Source organism: Macaca mulatta, chromosome 3 (genome assembly GCF_049350105.2).
Source record: "Macaca mulatta isolate MMU2019108-1 chromosome 3, T2T-MMU8v2.0, whole genome shotgun sequence".
Classification (NCBI taxonomy): domain Eukaryota; kingdom Metazoa; phylum Chordata; class Mammalia; order Primates; family Cercopithecidae; genus Macaca; species Macaca mulatta.
The window spans coordinates 183,407,616-183,423,468 of record NC_133408.1 but is presented as its reverse complement, the minus strand read 5'-3'; the positions used below and the strand labels follow the sequence as shown (position 1 = coordinate 183,423,468).

The window sequence follows — 15,853 nt, the reverse complement described above, 5'->3', positions numbered from 1 at the left end:
TTGTAGCTATAGCTACAACCTGGCAGCACGGGGGAGGGTGGGAATGTCCTGGAGGGTCAGGGCATCTCCCAAGCCTCCGCAAGCAGAGTACAAAGGCTGCTCCGGGGGCTGGCCGAGAGCGTGGGTGCAGCAGTGAAAGCAGCAACACTAAACCTGGTGCCCCGCTCAGGTGGGGTGTCTGGAGGACGGTGGGCAATCCCTGCAGGATGGGCGAGGACTAGACCCCAGGGTGGGGACCCTGCATCCCTAGGCCATCTTGGGCCCTGGGTCAGGGCACCTGGGATGCTAGAGTGGGGTCGGGAATGGGAGGGGCTAAACATCAAAACAATAACTGAGGTGAGGGCAGGTGGTCTCAGTGTGGGTGGTCCACGATGGGGCATGGACTGCGGTTTGAAGAGGGCCTGTCCTCACTCAGCTCTGGGCTCTAGCAGTGTGGCACTTCCGACAGAGCACGTGACCGTCCAGGGGGAAGCAGCCATTGTCATCTGCCTCAATCGACAGGGGCTTCCCGCAGTCCTGGGAAGAAGGAAGGGTGAGGGGCACTGGACCAGAAGGCCCCTGCTCTGCTCCACCCTACCCCACCCCGTGCAGCTCCATCGTGGAATTAGAAAGATGCTTCATGGCTCACAGCTGGTGTCATCGCATTTTCCAGCCACACCCAACTCCCCATCCCTATCCTGCTTCCAGTCACCCACTAGCACCTTCCTGCAGGAGGGCAAGCAGTGGGTAGAACTGCTTCCAAGGTGTTTGCTCCCCTGCCCGCCACCGCCCTAATAAAAGAGAGGTTTGGGGGCCTCTTCCATCCTGGCTCACCTCCATTCGAAGACTTCTTCTCTCAACTCCTGTCTCCCCATCCCCTACCACAGTAAAACACCATGCCCTTCCCTCCTATTGGCTTGTCCTGTTTCTTGGCTTATCCATGACTCAAAGTGACCTCAGAAGTCCCACAGCCCTGTTTCCTGCAGCGGCAGGAAGGATTCAGGCAGGGAAGATGGGCTGCCATCATGAGCCACCCTCAAAATCACAGCCCTGTTTCCTGAATGCTGGCGCTTTCCACCACCCAGTTAGTAAGCAGCATCTCCCGCCACCTCCTGGTCGGAACCAGCCCAAGGAGCCCAGAGGGATGGCTGACCTCACACTTGTAACACTTCATGTGGAAGTTCTTGTCCAGGGCAACCACTCGCACGGTCTCATCTCGGCCAGGCTCAGGCATGATGGGCTCAGAGCAGACGGAGCACCTCGGGGCGTACTGCCTGAAGGGGGAGAAAGGGCCAGCAGTTAGCCAGGGCTTTCATCCCCTGTGTGCACACACAGAAGCCAGGCTGTGCAGCCAGGAGGCAGACTTCTCTGCCCTGCATCTCTAGGTGGAGGAAGCTCACCAGAAGGGCCTAAGACTGAGCCACCATGACTGGCCCTCATCAAAGGGAGTTTCCTGCCTCCCCAGTCACTCTCCCAAAGCAAGATATCCTCCCACACACCTGCCACGGTGTTCTCTCCCACTAGATCCTTACTGTCCCATTCACACTGCAGCTCCTGCAGAAAGCCAGCCCTGAGGTACCCCTCCCATCCGATCCTGCTTCCCTGACCCTCACCTTCCCCCAATCCACCCACCCCAACGCATGTTGCCTCTGCCCTGACTGCCTGGCACTGTGGAGGGATGTGAAGTTGTGGCCACCCCAGGTGGAATCCTAAAAGTGTCTGCCCAAACACTGACCCCCACTGGAGGTGGGGGTCAGATTCTGCACTGTTCCCACAGCTGCACTGAGGTTCTGTGGGTCAGCCTGGAAAAGGAGTCACCTTCTAAACACTGTTTCTGAGGAGAAACCAGATTTCCAAACAGCTGATCTCCAGAAGAACTTTTAGAACCCAGCCTGTGTGAAATGAAGTCACTCCAGCACACTTCACGAAATGCTGACATAGACACACAATAAGCTTCAGTGATCAAGGACGAGGGAGGGACCAGCCAGCAGCAGGACTCGATGTCCAGGCCTAAGGCCCCTGGACAGCTACATCCAGATGACTTGGTCCCTGCTGTCTACACACAGGACATGGGACCAGAAAGCAACACCAAGGGTTTGGGGCTGTCCTGATGCTAGGGTGACTACCAGACCAAGCGCGGCAGAAGCCCAGAAGGCAGATGGCAGGTCCTCACTTGTGGTAGTCGGGGACACAGTGGGGCCGGTTGGCCTGGTCCACAATGAAGGAGGTGCCCTCCAGGGGGCGGGCACAGACCACGCAGGTGAAGCAGTGCGGGTGATAGGCCTTGCCCGTGGCCCTCAGCATGCGGTCGGTGATGGGCTCCCCGCAGGTGTTGCACTTCTCCAGGGTGTCCTGAGGAGGCAGCAGGAGGAGGTTGGCAGGGAACTGGCACCCCACAGCCAGCTTCCAGGGCCTGACTGCCCAGCACAGCCCAACTCACAGTGTAGCAGCTCTCGCAGTACGGCGCCCCCTCCAGGCTGTAGAACTGCTGGCCCTGGAGCTGCTGCGCACACTGGTGGCAGGTGAAGCAGGCGATGTGGAACAGCTGCCCCAGAGCGCGGACGGCCGGCTGTGCCCGGGCCAGGGGTTGATGGCATCGACCGCAGAGTTCTAGGAAAGCCGGAGAAGACAGCAGTAAATAGAAGGAAGTATGTAGGGCTGTGAGGGATCAGCCCGCTCGGATAGGGGGCAGGGTGGGGCTGTCCCGGTGGGGTGGGCTCACCGTTGACGGCCACGTTCTGCCTCTGAGGATGCTCCATGTCCTGCATTAGCTGCTGGGTCAGCTGCTCCAACTCCTCCACCTCCTTCAGAGTCAGGGGCCCTGGGGCCCCAGGGGAGCGCACCTGCAATCCCAACACTTTCTTCACACTCTCGAGGGTTGCTGCCTCCACCCCCCCAGGCCAGCCTACCCGGCTTCTTCCGATGAGGACTTAGCTCCCAGCTCATGTCCCAGATGCTCAGGCTTGACCCTTAAAGCTTCTCCCTTGTCCCCCTACCCCCGCCATCCCCAGCACCACACAAATAACAGGGGAAGAGGACCTAAGCCTGGATCTCGTACAGCAAGACATTTCCGCCCGCTTTGCCCAAACCCCCTGAGCAGTCACAGACAGGCCAGAATGACTGAGCAGACGGAGGCCACGCACACAGCAGCTCGGGTCACTGAAGCACCAGACACTCCAGGGCCACGCATCAACTCCACAGAGCATGCTCGGACATCACCCCCATGGGACAGGGGCACGCAACAGCGTGCACACACGCGCACACACACCTACCCGGCCTGCCTGCTGCTGAGCAGCCCCTGTCAGCGTGGGGATACAACACAGGCAGGAATTGCAGGTTAAACCCACTGAGCTGTCTGCAAGAACCCAGCCCCACCCCCACACAGAGACCCTGTCCCTCGAGTGAGGGACTTCTGGACTACCTTACTCAGGTCCCTCCCCAGCAGCCTCAGAGAAGGTCCAAAGGCCGTCCCCTAGGCCAGTCCAACCTTTCCATTTAGGGGATCCTGGGGACTGGGGTGGGGAGTGGATGAAGGACAGCGCCGCCAGTAACCCTGAGAGGTAACCCTGAGAACTCCAGGAGGGGCTGTCTGACCTGCACCAGGACTGCCAGGAGACACGCCCACAGGAGCAAGTGCACTGGGTGGGTCTTTTCTATGTCTGGAAAAGCCTACCCAGGACCATGTCCCCATCACCGAGTGTGCTACCTGCGGATGCCTTCATTCCCGTAACACCTGGAACCTCCAAAGCTCCCCTGCTACCTCCTTCCACAGCCCCTCTCCCCTCAGCCCTGGCTTCACTGCCCCTCACCCTGACCCCTATCTGTACCCAGAGTTGCATCCTTTCTGCCCAGTGAAGCATGCGTCCATAGAAGTCCAACTCCCCAGATCTTAGCCATTTTCCCTTAAGATCCTGCCATCTCTTAACTGACTCGTTCCCTGGAACACTCACTTCAACTTTGTCTCCTCCAGTCTTCCCTTCCTGGCATCTCGGGGACAGAGTGAAGGGCCTCGTCAGTCCTTGCTCTCCAGTGCCATTCTAAATGCCCGGCTCCTCCTTCAGAAGCACAGAATCCTCATGTGCATCACCTCCCATGGGTATCCCCGTTCATCAGGACCCTCTATCCAGAACTGTCCCCTCTGCCAGCCTGCAACAATGCCACCGCTTCAAACCAACCTTCCCTCCAACTCAGTCATCGTCCATCATGGGACATCCTTGACCTCAGATTTACCTCCAAGTCCCCTGCCAGCCATGATCTGCCTCTCCTCTTCCCCATCCACACCTACTACGCGAACCCAGAAAAGCCTTAGTTCCCCCACCCGCAACCCACCCCTGGACTTTGTCCACCATGCTCCAGCCTGGTCCCCTGACCATGTACTCCTACAAGGTTCACTGTCCCTCCGGGCACCTGCAGCCACCCGCAGCTATCCAGCCCAGTCTCCACCCCAAGTCACACCACCACCCGCTTCCTGTTTCTGCTTCCAAGCTGCAAAAAGCAGTGGAGAGGTCGCTGAACACTGCAGAGTGAGCTCACAACACTGCAGCGCCCGCACGACCTCCAGCCCGGCCTTCCCCACAACAGCTGTTCCAGACCTCTCCATCTTCTTAGCCGCGACCTGCTTCACCCACTTTCTGGCACCATGACCTCACCTCCCACATGGCTGAGGACATGGAAGCCAGCCAGCTTAAGCTCCCTCATCGTCCTTCCTATCCACACTGCAGCCACTCTGTCCTTGCTGTCTGGGATGCCTCTAGGGGGAGGGGACATCACCAAGATCTCTTCCAAGGACCGAAGCAGGCTGACCCTGCTTTCCCACAACAGTCACCCTCCATCACCTGCTTCCCCGGGTTACACACGTACTCGAGCCCTTCTCCCCTAACTTGCAAAAACCACATACACTACACCACAGACTGATACACCCTCACACATACATACCCACACACCACTCACATGCACACATACATACACCACACACCACTCACACATATACCACACACATTCACACTCACACATATACCATACCACACACACAAACACCACTCACATGCACACTCACATTCAGATATACCACACCAAGCCAGGCACGGTGGCTCACGCCTGTAATCCCAACACTTCAGGAGGCCAAGATGGGCAGATCACTTGAGGTCAGGAGTTTAAAACCAGCCTGGCCAACATGGTGAAACCCCGTCTCTACTAAAAATACAAAAATTAGCCAGGTGTAGTGGCACGTGCCTGTAATCCCAGCTACTTGGGAGGCTGAGACAGGAGAATCGCTTGAGCCTGGGAGGTGGAGGCTGCAGTGAGCATGGGTGACAGCCTGCACTCCGTCTCAAAAAAAAAAAAAAAAGGATATACCACACCACACATACCACTCACACTCACATGTATACACGTACACCACTTGTGTGTATATGTGTGAAAGTATGTATGTGCTCATTCGCTTGTGCATATTCACACATATATATACAATGAATGTATGTGCTCATTCGCTTATGCATACTTTCACACATATATACACATATATACACAATGACACACTATACACATCACACTGACACACCACTCACACATGCACACACCTTTGCTCACACATGCACACATATACTCATATACACACTTTCACACAATCACACCACACTCATGCCACTCATACATTCATGCTCACACATGCACATATACTCACATACACATACACCATACCCACACCCACACACTAACACACACACCATTCACACACATGCGCCACTCATACATTCACATATGCATATACACACACACACACACACCACACTCACATCACTGATACACAGTCCTTCCCTTAGTCCTTTTCCCTGCCAATCTTTAAGACCAGGCTACACCAGTAGCCCCACTTCTCACCACCCACTCTCTCCTCAACTCCTCACATTGTGTTCCCACTACAGGGCACAAACAGGCCATCCCAAGACCGGTGACGATTTCCCAATAGTCTAATCTCTAGCCTTGAGTCCTCACTCCCTCAAATACCCCGCTGAAGGGCTCAGCTTTCTTCTCCAAGTGCACCCTGACTCTCCTCCTGACTCTTCTTCCCACACCTCCCAGTCCCTGCTGTCTGTACTCCCTGGGAAGCTCCTCAGCTCCGACCCTGACCCTCCAGCGTCACAGTGTCACTGTGTCCCACTACCATGCTAGACATCTCTGGCCCTGTCCTGAAACCTGGCCCTGAATTTCTAACTGAATGACGGCCCCAGCTGAAAGTTCTCCTGGGACCTGTTGCTCAATACGCTGACAGCTGGACCCCTCCTCTTCCCGTCCAAACCATTTCCCCTTCTGGACTTCTCTATTTTGTCAGCAATCTTGTCATCCGCCCACACCCCCAATCTCCAAATCGCCCTGGAGACTTTGTTTTTCCTCTTCCCCTCACCCTTGTCTTCCAGTTGCTTATCCCTGGCTAAGTCCTGGAGGCTGTGCCTTCCCAACAGCTCTGGCACACAGCTCTCACATGCGGGGCTTAATATTCATTGCAGCTAATATTACTATTGCCCAAAAGTGAACTCATACCCATCACTGACTTCCCTCGAATACACATCTCTGCTGGTGAAACTTTCCAGAAAGCTTCCAAAAACACTGCTTTCACCAGCCCTCCTGACCCACCCTGCACCTACTCAAAAATCATGAATGTGGCCGGGCGCGGTGGCTCAAGCCTGTAATCCCAGCACTTTGGGAGGCCGAGACGGGCGGATCACGAGGTCAAGAGATCGAGACCATCCTGGCTAACACAGTGAAACCCCGTCTCTACTAAAAATACAAAAACTTAGCCGGGCGAGGTGGCAGGCGCCTGTAGTCCCAGCTACTCGGGAGGCTGAGGCAGGAGAATGGCGTGAACCCGGGAGGCGGAGCTTGCAGTGAGCTGAGATCCGGCCACTGCACTCCAGCCTGGGTGACAGAGCGAGACTCCGTCTCAAAAAAAAAAAAAAAAAAAAAATCATGAATGCCTCTCCAGTGCTCAAGAGCTCCTTGGGTGAACCACTTCACCTCCTACGCCCTCCAGCCCCGCTTGCCTCTCCAAGTACAGCTCCATCATTTTCCTACAGGAACCTTCCACTTTCTGCTCTCCAAACATCCCTCTCCTCTCCGGATTCTTACGTCCTGCCCATCCTTCGAAGCCTCTCCTAATTTGCCAGGCCCCAAGTGGACTTCCTGGTCTGAGTGCCTGTGACTCACAGGATTCTGCAAAGCTCACTGGTCCTTGGCATTTCTTCCTATGCTGTGTCTGAGTGTAAGCAGACATCCACACTATCAGTGGACTCTATGGATGCTTGGACCAGCATCATCATCACCAGAAACTGGAAGGTCTTATTTCCTGAACTAGAAGGCAAGAACCATTTTGTAATTACAGCTTTTGTATTTTGAGCATTCATGTGCTAGATACAGAACCCAACACTCTCTAGGTTATTAGTTCACCTAATCTTTACAATCACTGTATGGAGTAGATAATGTTAAAGATTGAGAAACTGAGGCTCAGGGTTCACCTAACTTGCCCAGTCTAAGGGCTTGGGAGAAGCCCGAACCAGGAATTCCATTCCAGGTCCATCTGACACCTGAAGGCTGAGCTTCTTGCAGAGATCTCGTCCTTCCCATGTCCTACCCTCCTGAGCACAGAGCACAGTGCCTGGCACGTGGTAGATGCTGGCTCAGCCTATGTTTACTGGGGCTGACTCTTATCTCCAAGCCCTCAGGCAGAAAGAGTGCTCAGAGGAGCAGGGAGATTAAGTCAAGACCCAAGAATGGGAAAAACCAAGGTGGGACTGGTGATCTCATCCCTCCCTTTAACTTTCTGGGGTAAAGGCGCAAGGAAAGGTCCACCAGATCCTCCTAATTCAGAGCCTGTGCTCTCTGTGCCCTCCCAGCCAGGCCCCACCCAGCCCCACACCCAGCCAGGCCTCTCCTCCAGAAGAGCATTTTCTTACCACTGTTCCACCAGGCTAACCTCAGAGGATGAAACTTCCTATCCCGCCACCCCCGTGTCCACCCTGACTCTCCAATCACCTTCATGCTTCTGTTCTGGCTCCTGACTCAGCCCCGCCCCAGCACCCGGGTCCCAAGCCTTGTCCTATCACCATCCCTTACCTGGTTTTGGTTCTGAGCCGGTGCGGGCACTGGGTGCTGCTTCTCCTGCACTCGGGGCTTCTCCCTCTGCTGAGCATAGGTGAAGCTGGGAGGTTGAGGGGAGCCTGTGCCAGCGGAAAGAGCTTCGGGATGCCCCAATTTTTGATTTGGCTGTGACCCAGATCCACCTGGGGCTCCAGGACTGAACTTGGAAGCCACGGGAGTAAACTTAGGAGTCACTGGAGAAAACTTAGGGGCTGGAGCTGGCGATGAGGCTGGGGGACCTCGGGGCTGGGTGTTAGCCAAAGACACAGGCTGGGGCTGGGACTGGACATGGAGTTGGACCTGAGGCTTGGGCTGGGGCTGGGGCTGAACATGGAACTGTGTCTGGCTCTGAGCTGGAGCCGGAACCTGGGGCAGAGGCTGGGAGCTGGAAGGGGCCTTCCAAGGAGGCAGGGGTGCTGTGCCCCCAGCTGCAGGCTTAGTACTGGACTTGGAAATGAATGGAGTGGCCACTGGTGGGGGGACATATCCAGATGACACCTGCAAGGGGTGGGAGAGGGAAGAGAGATGCAGACAGGAGGACACCATCCTCCATAGCTCTATCCCCTGTCTCTCTGGCCCTGGGCCCTGCTTTTCCTACTTTGCGGTCCCTTACCCGAGCTTTGAAAGGATCATTCTTGGTCATGTCATCCAGCAGTGAGGACAGAGAGTCGATCTCCAAATCAATACTGCTCACCTTCTCCCTGGGCTAGAGGGTCAGAGGTCAGAGCACCTATTCCATGCCTCCATTCCCCCCACCCCCAAGGCAGAGGTGCAGGGGAGGTAAGAAAGGGCCCTCTTCTCCTCGCCTTGGGGGTGTCCGGTACAGCCGCCCCTCCCAGGCCTCCATACCTGCGGTGGGGACGGTATGGGGGCCTCAGGCCCTCCCTCCTCTTCCAGAGGAGGCGGCGGGGAAGGGAAGATCTCCTCCTCCAGAGGCGCAGGGGGAAATGATTCCTCGATCGGCGGAGGGGGCGGCGGGAAGGCACCTCCCAGAGCACCCTCCGCATCGTCGCCATCCCCGGCGAGGGGAGGTGGAGGCAGGGGAAAGTCTGGGGTAGGAAGGAGAAAGACGTCGCCCGGGGTCCCTCTGCCCCTCACCCAAGCTCCCCTCGGTTTACCGCTCTAACCCCTAACCCAAGAATTCTCTCGAGGGTCCCAGAGCGTGTGGGGACGCAAAGGCGGGGCGCAGGGCGCCCTGGGAGTACCAGGTCAGGAAAGGCCGGGGGCACGGCCGAGGAGTGGTGCAGCTCCCGTTACACTTCGGAAAACGGACCCGGAGGGGAAGATTCGTGCCCCACATTCCCGCCTCCCACCCCCAAGCGGGGGACTTGGAACGGTCCCAGGAGCTCTGGCTCCCAGCCACGAGCTCCACGATGAGGTAAGAACATCTGCTCGGGACAGGGTGGCTGCGCCCAGCCCCCTAGGCAACAACCTTTCCAGACATCCCCAGATTCCCGAAACAGTGCCCCCCCTCCGGCGCCCGCTGGGGTCCAGCCCCCAAGCCCCGCCGCATACCTTCCGGGGGCGGCGGGGGAATCTCGCCCACCCGGCCCATCTGTGCGCGCTGGGCCCCGGGTGCCGGGGGAGGCTCGCTGTCCCCGGGCCGGAAGGGATTCACTTTGGGTTTTGGGGCCACCACAGGGCCGAACTTCTTCTGGGGGGCGTAAAAAGCCGGAGCCGAGACCGAAACGGAGATCGCGGGAGACGGGCGGGGGGCCGCCATGGCCGGGCCGGGCTGCTGGGGTGGGTCGCCGGGTTACGCAGCGCAGAGCCCGGCTCAGGAGCCCCGGGCGGTCCCAGCTCCCCTTGGCGACCCCCATGCGCCCCCTCCCGGCGCCCCGCGCCCCCTCCCCGTGGGGCCGCCCTGCCGCTCCCCGCACCTCACCGCGGGCCGGAGCGTGCGCGCCGCGTCTCGGGTGGCCTCCTCGGCGCCGGGTCCACGGACTCTGCGTCCCAGTCCGGAGCAGCCTCCAGCCGGGCGGGGAGGGACACACGGAAGGAGGAGGGAGGGAGGAGGGAGGGGGCGGGGAGAGAGCGGCGCCCAGACCATACAAGGAGCGGCCCGGAGAGGGGGCGGGGAGAGCGGGGAAGGGCGGACCAGGCAGGAAACTCCCCCAGGAAGGGGCCCTGATCCTGCCTCAGGCCAGAGGCTCCGCCGAGGTCCGCCCGCCGCCACCCCACTCCACTCACTGCCGCCCCCGCCGCCCCGGCCCGGCTCAGACCCCCGCTCCCTGAGCACAGGCCTCTGATGTCATTTCCTGACCTGCCCTCCCCCCATGCCCGACCCGCGGGTGCCCGAGATCTGACTCACCGTCCCCCTCCGGGCTTAGCCGGCGGAGGTGGGGCGGTGCCGCAGAGGTAGCCACGCAGCCCCTGTGCGCCTCCGGCCCGGCCCAGCGACCTCCTCTCCGGCCTGCAGTTACCCGGTCCCCTCCCGCCACCACCCGCTACCCGACCACCTCCGAGTCCGCCTGGGGTGGCCGAACGTATGGAGCTGGGCTCCAGGGTGCACAAGGATGGGGGATGAGGAGCGGGGCGTTCTCCCTCCCAGCACCCCCCAGCTGACTCTGTGCTCGGAGGGGGTGTGTGAGCTGGAACCTCCAGCATTCTCGGGGATACGAACTTCCAACGCTGGGCAGCCTCTTAAGGCTTCTAGGAATTCGCATCCTCCGCGCCCCCGCCATAGGATCGGTTGCGAGAGGGACCGTTCGGGCCCGCGGGGCCGGGAATGGAGGTGGGAGGGCGGGGCCGAGGCGGCGGCCGCCTGCGGACTGGGGACCCGGGAGGACGGACGCGGACGCGGGCTGCTAGTCTTTTACAGCTCTTCAGCGCCCACCACTACCCACTCCTCTAGAAGACCCCGGGCGACGGTGGGGCTCTTGGGCATTCTGAGACTGCGCTTGGTGGAGCCCCCTACTGGCCCGACCAGATTTCTCAGCCTGCGACTCAGCCCCAGGCTACGCGAAAGAGGCCGGACCCGGGTAATTCTTCTAGTTGTTCTTCTTCTTCTTCTTCTTCTTCTTCTTCTTCTTCTTCTTCTTCTTCTTCTTCTTCTTCTTCTTCTTCTTCTTCTTCTTCTTCTTCTTCTTCTTCTTCTTCTTCTTCTTCTTCTTCTTCTTCTTCTTCTTCTTCTTCTTCTTCTTCTTCTTCTTCTTCTTCTTCTTCTTCTTCTTCTTCTTCTTCTTCTTCTTCTTCTTCTTCTTCTTCTTCTTCTTCTTCTTCTTCTTCTTCTTCTTCTTCTTCTTCTTCTTCTTCTTCTTCTTCTTCTTCTTCTTCTTCTTCTTCTTCTTCTTCTTCTTCTTCTTCTTCTTCTTCTTCTTCTTCTTCTTCTTCTTCTTCTTCTTCTTCTTCTTCTTCTTCTTCTTCTTCTCTTCTTCTTCTTCTTCTTCTTCTTCTTCTTCTTCTTCTTCTTCTTCTTCTTCTTCTTCTTCTTCTTCTTCTTCTTCTTCTTCTTCTTCTTCTTCTTCTTCTTCTTCTTCTTCTTCTTCTTCTTCTTCTTCTTCTTCTTCTTCTTCTTCTTCTTCTTCTTCTTCTTCTCCTTCTTCTTCTTCTTCTTCTTCTTCTTCTTCTCCTCCTTCTTCTCCTCCTTCTTCTCCTCCTTCTTCTTCTTCTCCTCCTTCTTCTTCTTCTCCTCCTTCTTCTTCTTCTTCTTCTTCTTCTCCTTCTTCTTTCTTCTTCTTCTTCTTCTCCTCCTTCTTCTTCTTCTCCTCCTTCTTCTTCTTCTCCTCCTTCTTCTTCTTCTCCTCCTTCTTCTTCTTCTCCTCCTTCTTCTTCTTCTCCTCCTTCTTCTTCTTCTCCTCCTTCTTCTTCTTCTCCTCCTTCTTCTTCTTCTCCTCCTTCTTCTTCTTCTCCTCCTTCTTCTTCTTCTCCTCCTTCTTCTTCTTCTCCTCCTTCTTCTTCTTCTCCTCCTTCTTCTTCTTCTCCTCCTTCTTCTTCTTCTCCTCCTTCTTCTTCTTCTCCTCCTTCTTCTTCTTCTCCTCCTTCTTCTTCTTCTCCTCCTTCTTCTTCTTCTCCTCCTTCTTCTTCTTCTCCTCCTTCTTCTTCTTCTCCTCCTTCTTCTTCTTCTCCTCCTTCTTCTTCTTCTCCTCCTTCTTCTTCTTCTCCTCCTTCTTCTTCTTCTCCTCCTTCTTCTTCTTCTCCTCCTTCTTCTTCTTCTTCTCCTCCTTCTTCTTCTTCTCCTCCTTCTTCTTCTTCTCCTCCTTCTTCTTCTTCTCCTCCTTCTTCTTCTTCTCCTCCTTCTTCTTCTTCTCCTCCTTCTTCTTCTTCTCCTCCTTCTTCTTCTTCTCCTCCTTCTTCTTCTTCTCCTCCTTCTTCTTCTTCTCCTCCTTCTTCTTCTTCTCCTCCTTCTTCTTCTTCTCCTCCTTCTTCTTCTTCTCCTCCTTCTTCTTCTTCTCCTCCTTCTTCTTCTTCTCCTCCTTCTTCTCCTTCTCCTCCTTCTTCTCCTTCTCCTCCTTCTTCTCCTTCTCCTCCTTCTTCTCCTTCTCCTCCTTCTTCTCCTTCTCCTCCTTCTTCTCCTTCTCCTCCTTCTTCTCCTTCTCCTCCTTCTTCTCCTTCTCCTCCTTCTTCTCCTTCTCCTCCTTCTTCTCCTTCTCCTCCTTCTTCTCCTTCTCCTCCTTCTTCTCCTTCTCCTCCTTCTTCTCCTTCTCCTCCTTCTTCTCCTTCTCCTCCTTCTTCTCCTTCTCCTCCTTCTTCTCCTTCTCCTCCTTCTTCTCCTTCTCCTCCTTCTTCTCCTTCTCCTCCTTCTTCTCCTTCTCCTCCTTCTTCTCCTTCTCCTCCTTCTTCTCCTTCTCCTCCTTCTTCTCCTTCTCCTCCTTCTTCTCCTTCTCCTCCTTCTTCTCCTTCTCCTCCTTCTTCTCCTTCTCCTCCTTCTTCTCCTTCTCCTCCTTCTTCTCCTTCTCCTCCTTCTTCTCCTTCTCCTCCTTCTTCTCCTTCTCCTCCTTCTTCTCCTTCTCCTCCTTCTTCTCCTTCTCCTCCTCCTTCTCCTTCTCCTCCTCCTTCTCCTTCTCCTCCTCCTTCTCCTTCTCCTCCTCCTTCTCCTTCTCCTCCTCCTTCTCCTTCTCCTCCTCCTTCTCCTTCTCCTCCTCCTTCTCCTTCTCCTCCTCCTTCTCCTTCTCCTCCTCCTTCTCCTTCTCCTCCTCCTTCTCCTTCTCCTCCTCCTTCTCCTTCTCCTCCTCCTTCTCCTTCTCCTCCTCCTTCTCCTTCTCCTCCTCCTTCTCCTTCTCCTCCTCCTTCTCCTTCTCCTCCTCCTTCTCCTTCTCCTCCTCCTTCTCCTTCTCCTCCTCCTTCTCCTTCTCCTCCTCCTTCTCCTTCTCCTCCTCCTTCTCCTTCTCCTCCTCCTTCTCCTTCTCCTCCTCCTTCTCCTTCTCCTCCTCCTTCTCCTTCTCCTCCTCCTTCTCCTTCTCCTCCTCCTTCTCCTTCTCCTCCTCCTTCTCCTTCTCCTCCTCCTTCTCCTTCTCCTCCTCCTTCTCCTTCTCCTCCTCCTTCTCCTTCTCCTCCTCCTTCTCCTTCTCCTCCTCCTTCTCCTTCTCCTCCTCCTTCTCCTTCTCCTCCTCCTTCTCCTTCTCCTCCTCCTTCTCCTTCTCCTCCTCCTTCTCCTTCTCCTCCTCCTTCTCCTTCTCCTCCTCCTTCTCCTTCTCCTCCTCCTTCTCCTTCTCCTCCTCCTTCTCCTTCTCCTCCTCCTTCTCCTTCTCCTCCTCCTTCTCCTTCTCCTCCTCCTTCTCCTTCTCCTCCTCCTTCTCCTTCTCCTCCTCCTTCTCCTTCTCCTCCTCCTTCTCCTTCTCCTCCTCCTTCTCCTTCTCCTCCTCCTTCTCCTTCTCCTCCTCCTTCTCCTTCTCCTCCTCCTTCTCCTTCTCCTCCTCCTTCTCCTTCTCCTCCTCCTTCTCCTTCTCCTCCTCCTTCTCCTTCTCCTCCTCCTTCTCCTTCTCCTCCTCCTTCTCCTTCTCCTCCTCCTTCTCCTTCTCCTCCTCCTTCTCCTTCTCCTCCTCCTTCTCCTTCTCCTCCTCCTTCTCCTTCTCCTCCTCCTTCTCCTTCTCCTCCTCCTTCTCCTTCTCCTCCTTCTCCTTCTCCTTCTTCTCCTTCTCCTCCTCCTTCTCCTCCTCCTTCTCCTCCTCCTTCTTCTCCTCTTCTTTTTTAATTGCGCTGGGAAACTTACCCAATCTCGGCCCCAGTTCTTTCCCACTCACTATCTGCAAACTAAGGAGTCATGGCCTTTCGCCCGCTAGTCCAGTATGCATCCCTAGGCGCTTCATTTTATCTCCTCTTGTCAGCTTTTACTGCCTCCTGAGGCCTTCCTCTTGTTCACCCTGAGTGTCCAGTCCCTCCAAATCTGACTACACTCTACTGGCAAGGAACACCTGGGCCATGTTTTAGAGATCATCCGAAGACTAACACCAAAAGTTTATGAAGAGAAAGCAGAGGCCGAGCTGGAGATGGACCCGGGTCACACCCAGGTAGAGGCAGGATCTAAACTGAAACTGGTGTCAAATCTTTTTGCCTTGAAGCAACACTGGGCAGGATAGAGCAGAGTGAGGTCCGAGTGTGAAGATCCAGCCTGATGCCCAAACTGACGCCTCTTCATTCTCCTCCGCTCCGTCTGTAAAAGTCAAGGGTTAATCCATCTACTTTATTGCATTATATGGAGAAATAAATGAAATGTCATAGCTGTATGCTGTATATGACTCAGTATTATTATTCAAATTCCAGTTCTGCCCAGAATGAAAATTCTGACCCGGTTACACTAAGGCGTTTTCCCCCATATGTCCCTTTCTGGGTTGCCAGGCACATCTCTCAGGGGCCTTGGTATTTGTAATGTCCTCTCTTTCCTTCAACCTTATTAAGTCCTTAATTATACCTAAGACGACATCCTAATCACCTTCGCAAACCCCACTGATCTTTTTCTCTGCCATCTCATTGTCTTTGTCACCACCAGTATTTCTCACAGCCACAGGCATGTGTGGCCATGTATGATGGGAAGTAGACAGCGCACACCTCTCTGACACGCTCAAGCCAGTCCTGGGCCTGTCTCTGAAGACCTGTTAGAAATTTGATACTGGATTTCCTGTGCATGTTGGAGATTGTGTCTTGGGCTTCACAGACCAAAAGTCTCATCACAAATCCTTCAAACTATGGCCCCTTTGGGGGAAAAAAAGATAGTTAAGAAGATGATTTCCAGATAACTTCATAGGAATAAAAGCCATCTATCCTCTAAATGTCTCCTTAAGTAATGTGTGTGTGCAAAATAGAGTATGTGTAATTGTTAGGCAGCTGAACCTATTTATAAATCAGAAATAGAAGAGTGCGTAGGCAGGCATAGTTTTACTGACAACTAAGAGCATTCAGGATGCAGAATATTCAAACAAAGACTTTTAAGCCAGCCATTCTAAATACAAGTAGAGACACCCAGAGTATCCCAGAAGAACAGAATCACTGCCCAAGATGTCTCAAGAGGAGCAGCAGAGTCAATGCTCTTAAAATGAAGACAATAAGCTGGGCACAGTGGCTCATGCCTGTAATCCCAGCACTTTGGGAGGCCAAGGCAGGCAGATCACTTGAGGTCGGAAGTTTGAGACCAGCCTGACCAACATGGTAAAACCCCATCTCTATTAAAAATACAAAAATTAGCCTGGCGAGGTGGCGGGAGCCTGTAGTCCCAGCTACTGGAGAGGCTGAGGCAGGAGAATCACTTGAACCCAGGAGGCGGAGGTTGCAGTGAGCCAAGATCACGCTACTGCACTCCAGCCTGGGC

The 15,853-nt window shown here is 55.2% G+C and overlaps 1 protein-coding gene and 1 non-coding gene across 2 annotated transcripts; one reads left to right on the top strand and one right to left on the bottom strand.

The window, feature by feature from the left end:
* Positions 1-18: 18 nt before the first annotated feature.
* Positions 19-10,017, bottom strand: ZYX (zyxin; the record flags this gene model as incomplete). Its single annotated transcript, NM_001261048.1, is given in 10 exon segments — positions 19-516; positions 1,133-1,253; positions 2,153-2,331; positions 2,420-2,589; positions 2,702-2,822; positions 8,086-8,607; positions 8,723-8,815; positions 8,959-9,158; positions 9,625-9,844; positions 9,990-10,017. Coding segments are annotated over 9 exon segments (1,719 nt in total). The 3' UTR covers positions 19-411.
* Positions 10,018-10,224: 207 nt separating this feature from the next.
* On the top strand, positions 10,225-14,772 carry FAM131B-AS2 (FAM131B antisense RNA 2). Its single transcript, XR_013415678.1, has 2 exons — positions 10,225-11,090; positions 14,610-14,772. It is a non-coding gene; the product is annotated as an FAM131B antisense RNA 2 (transcript).
* The last annotated feature ends 1,081 nt before the right edge of the window (positions 14,773-15,853 follow it).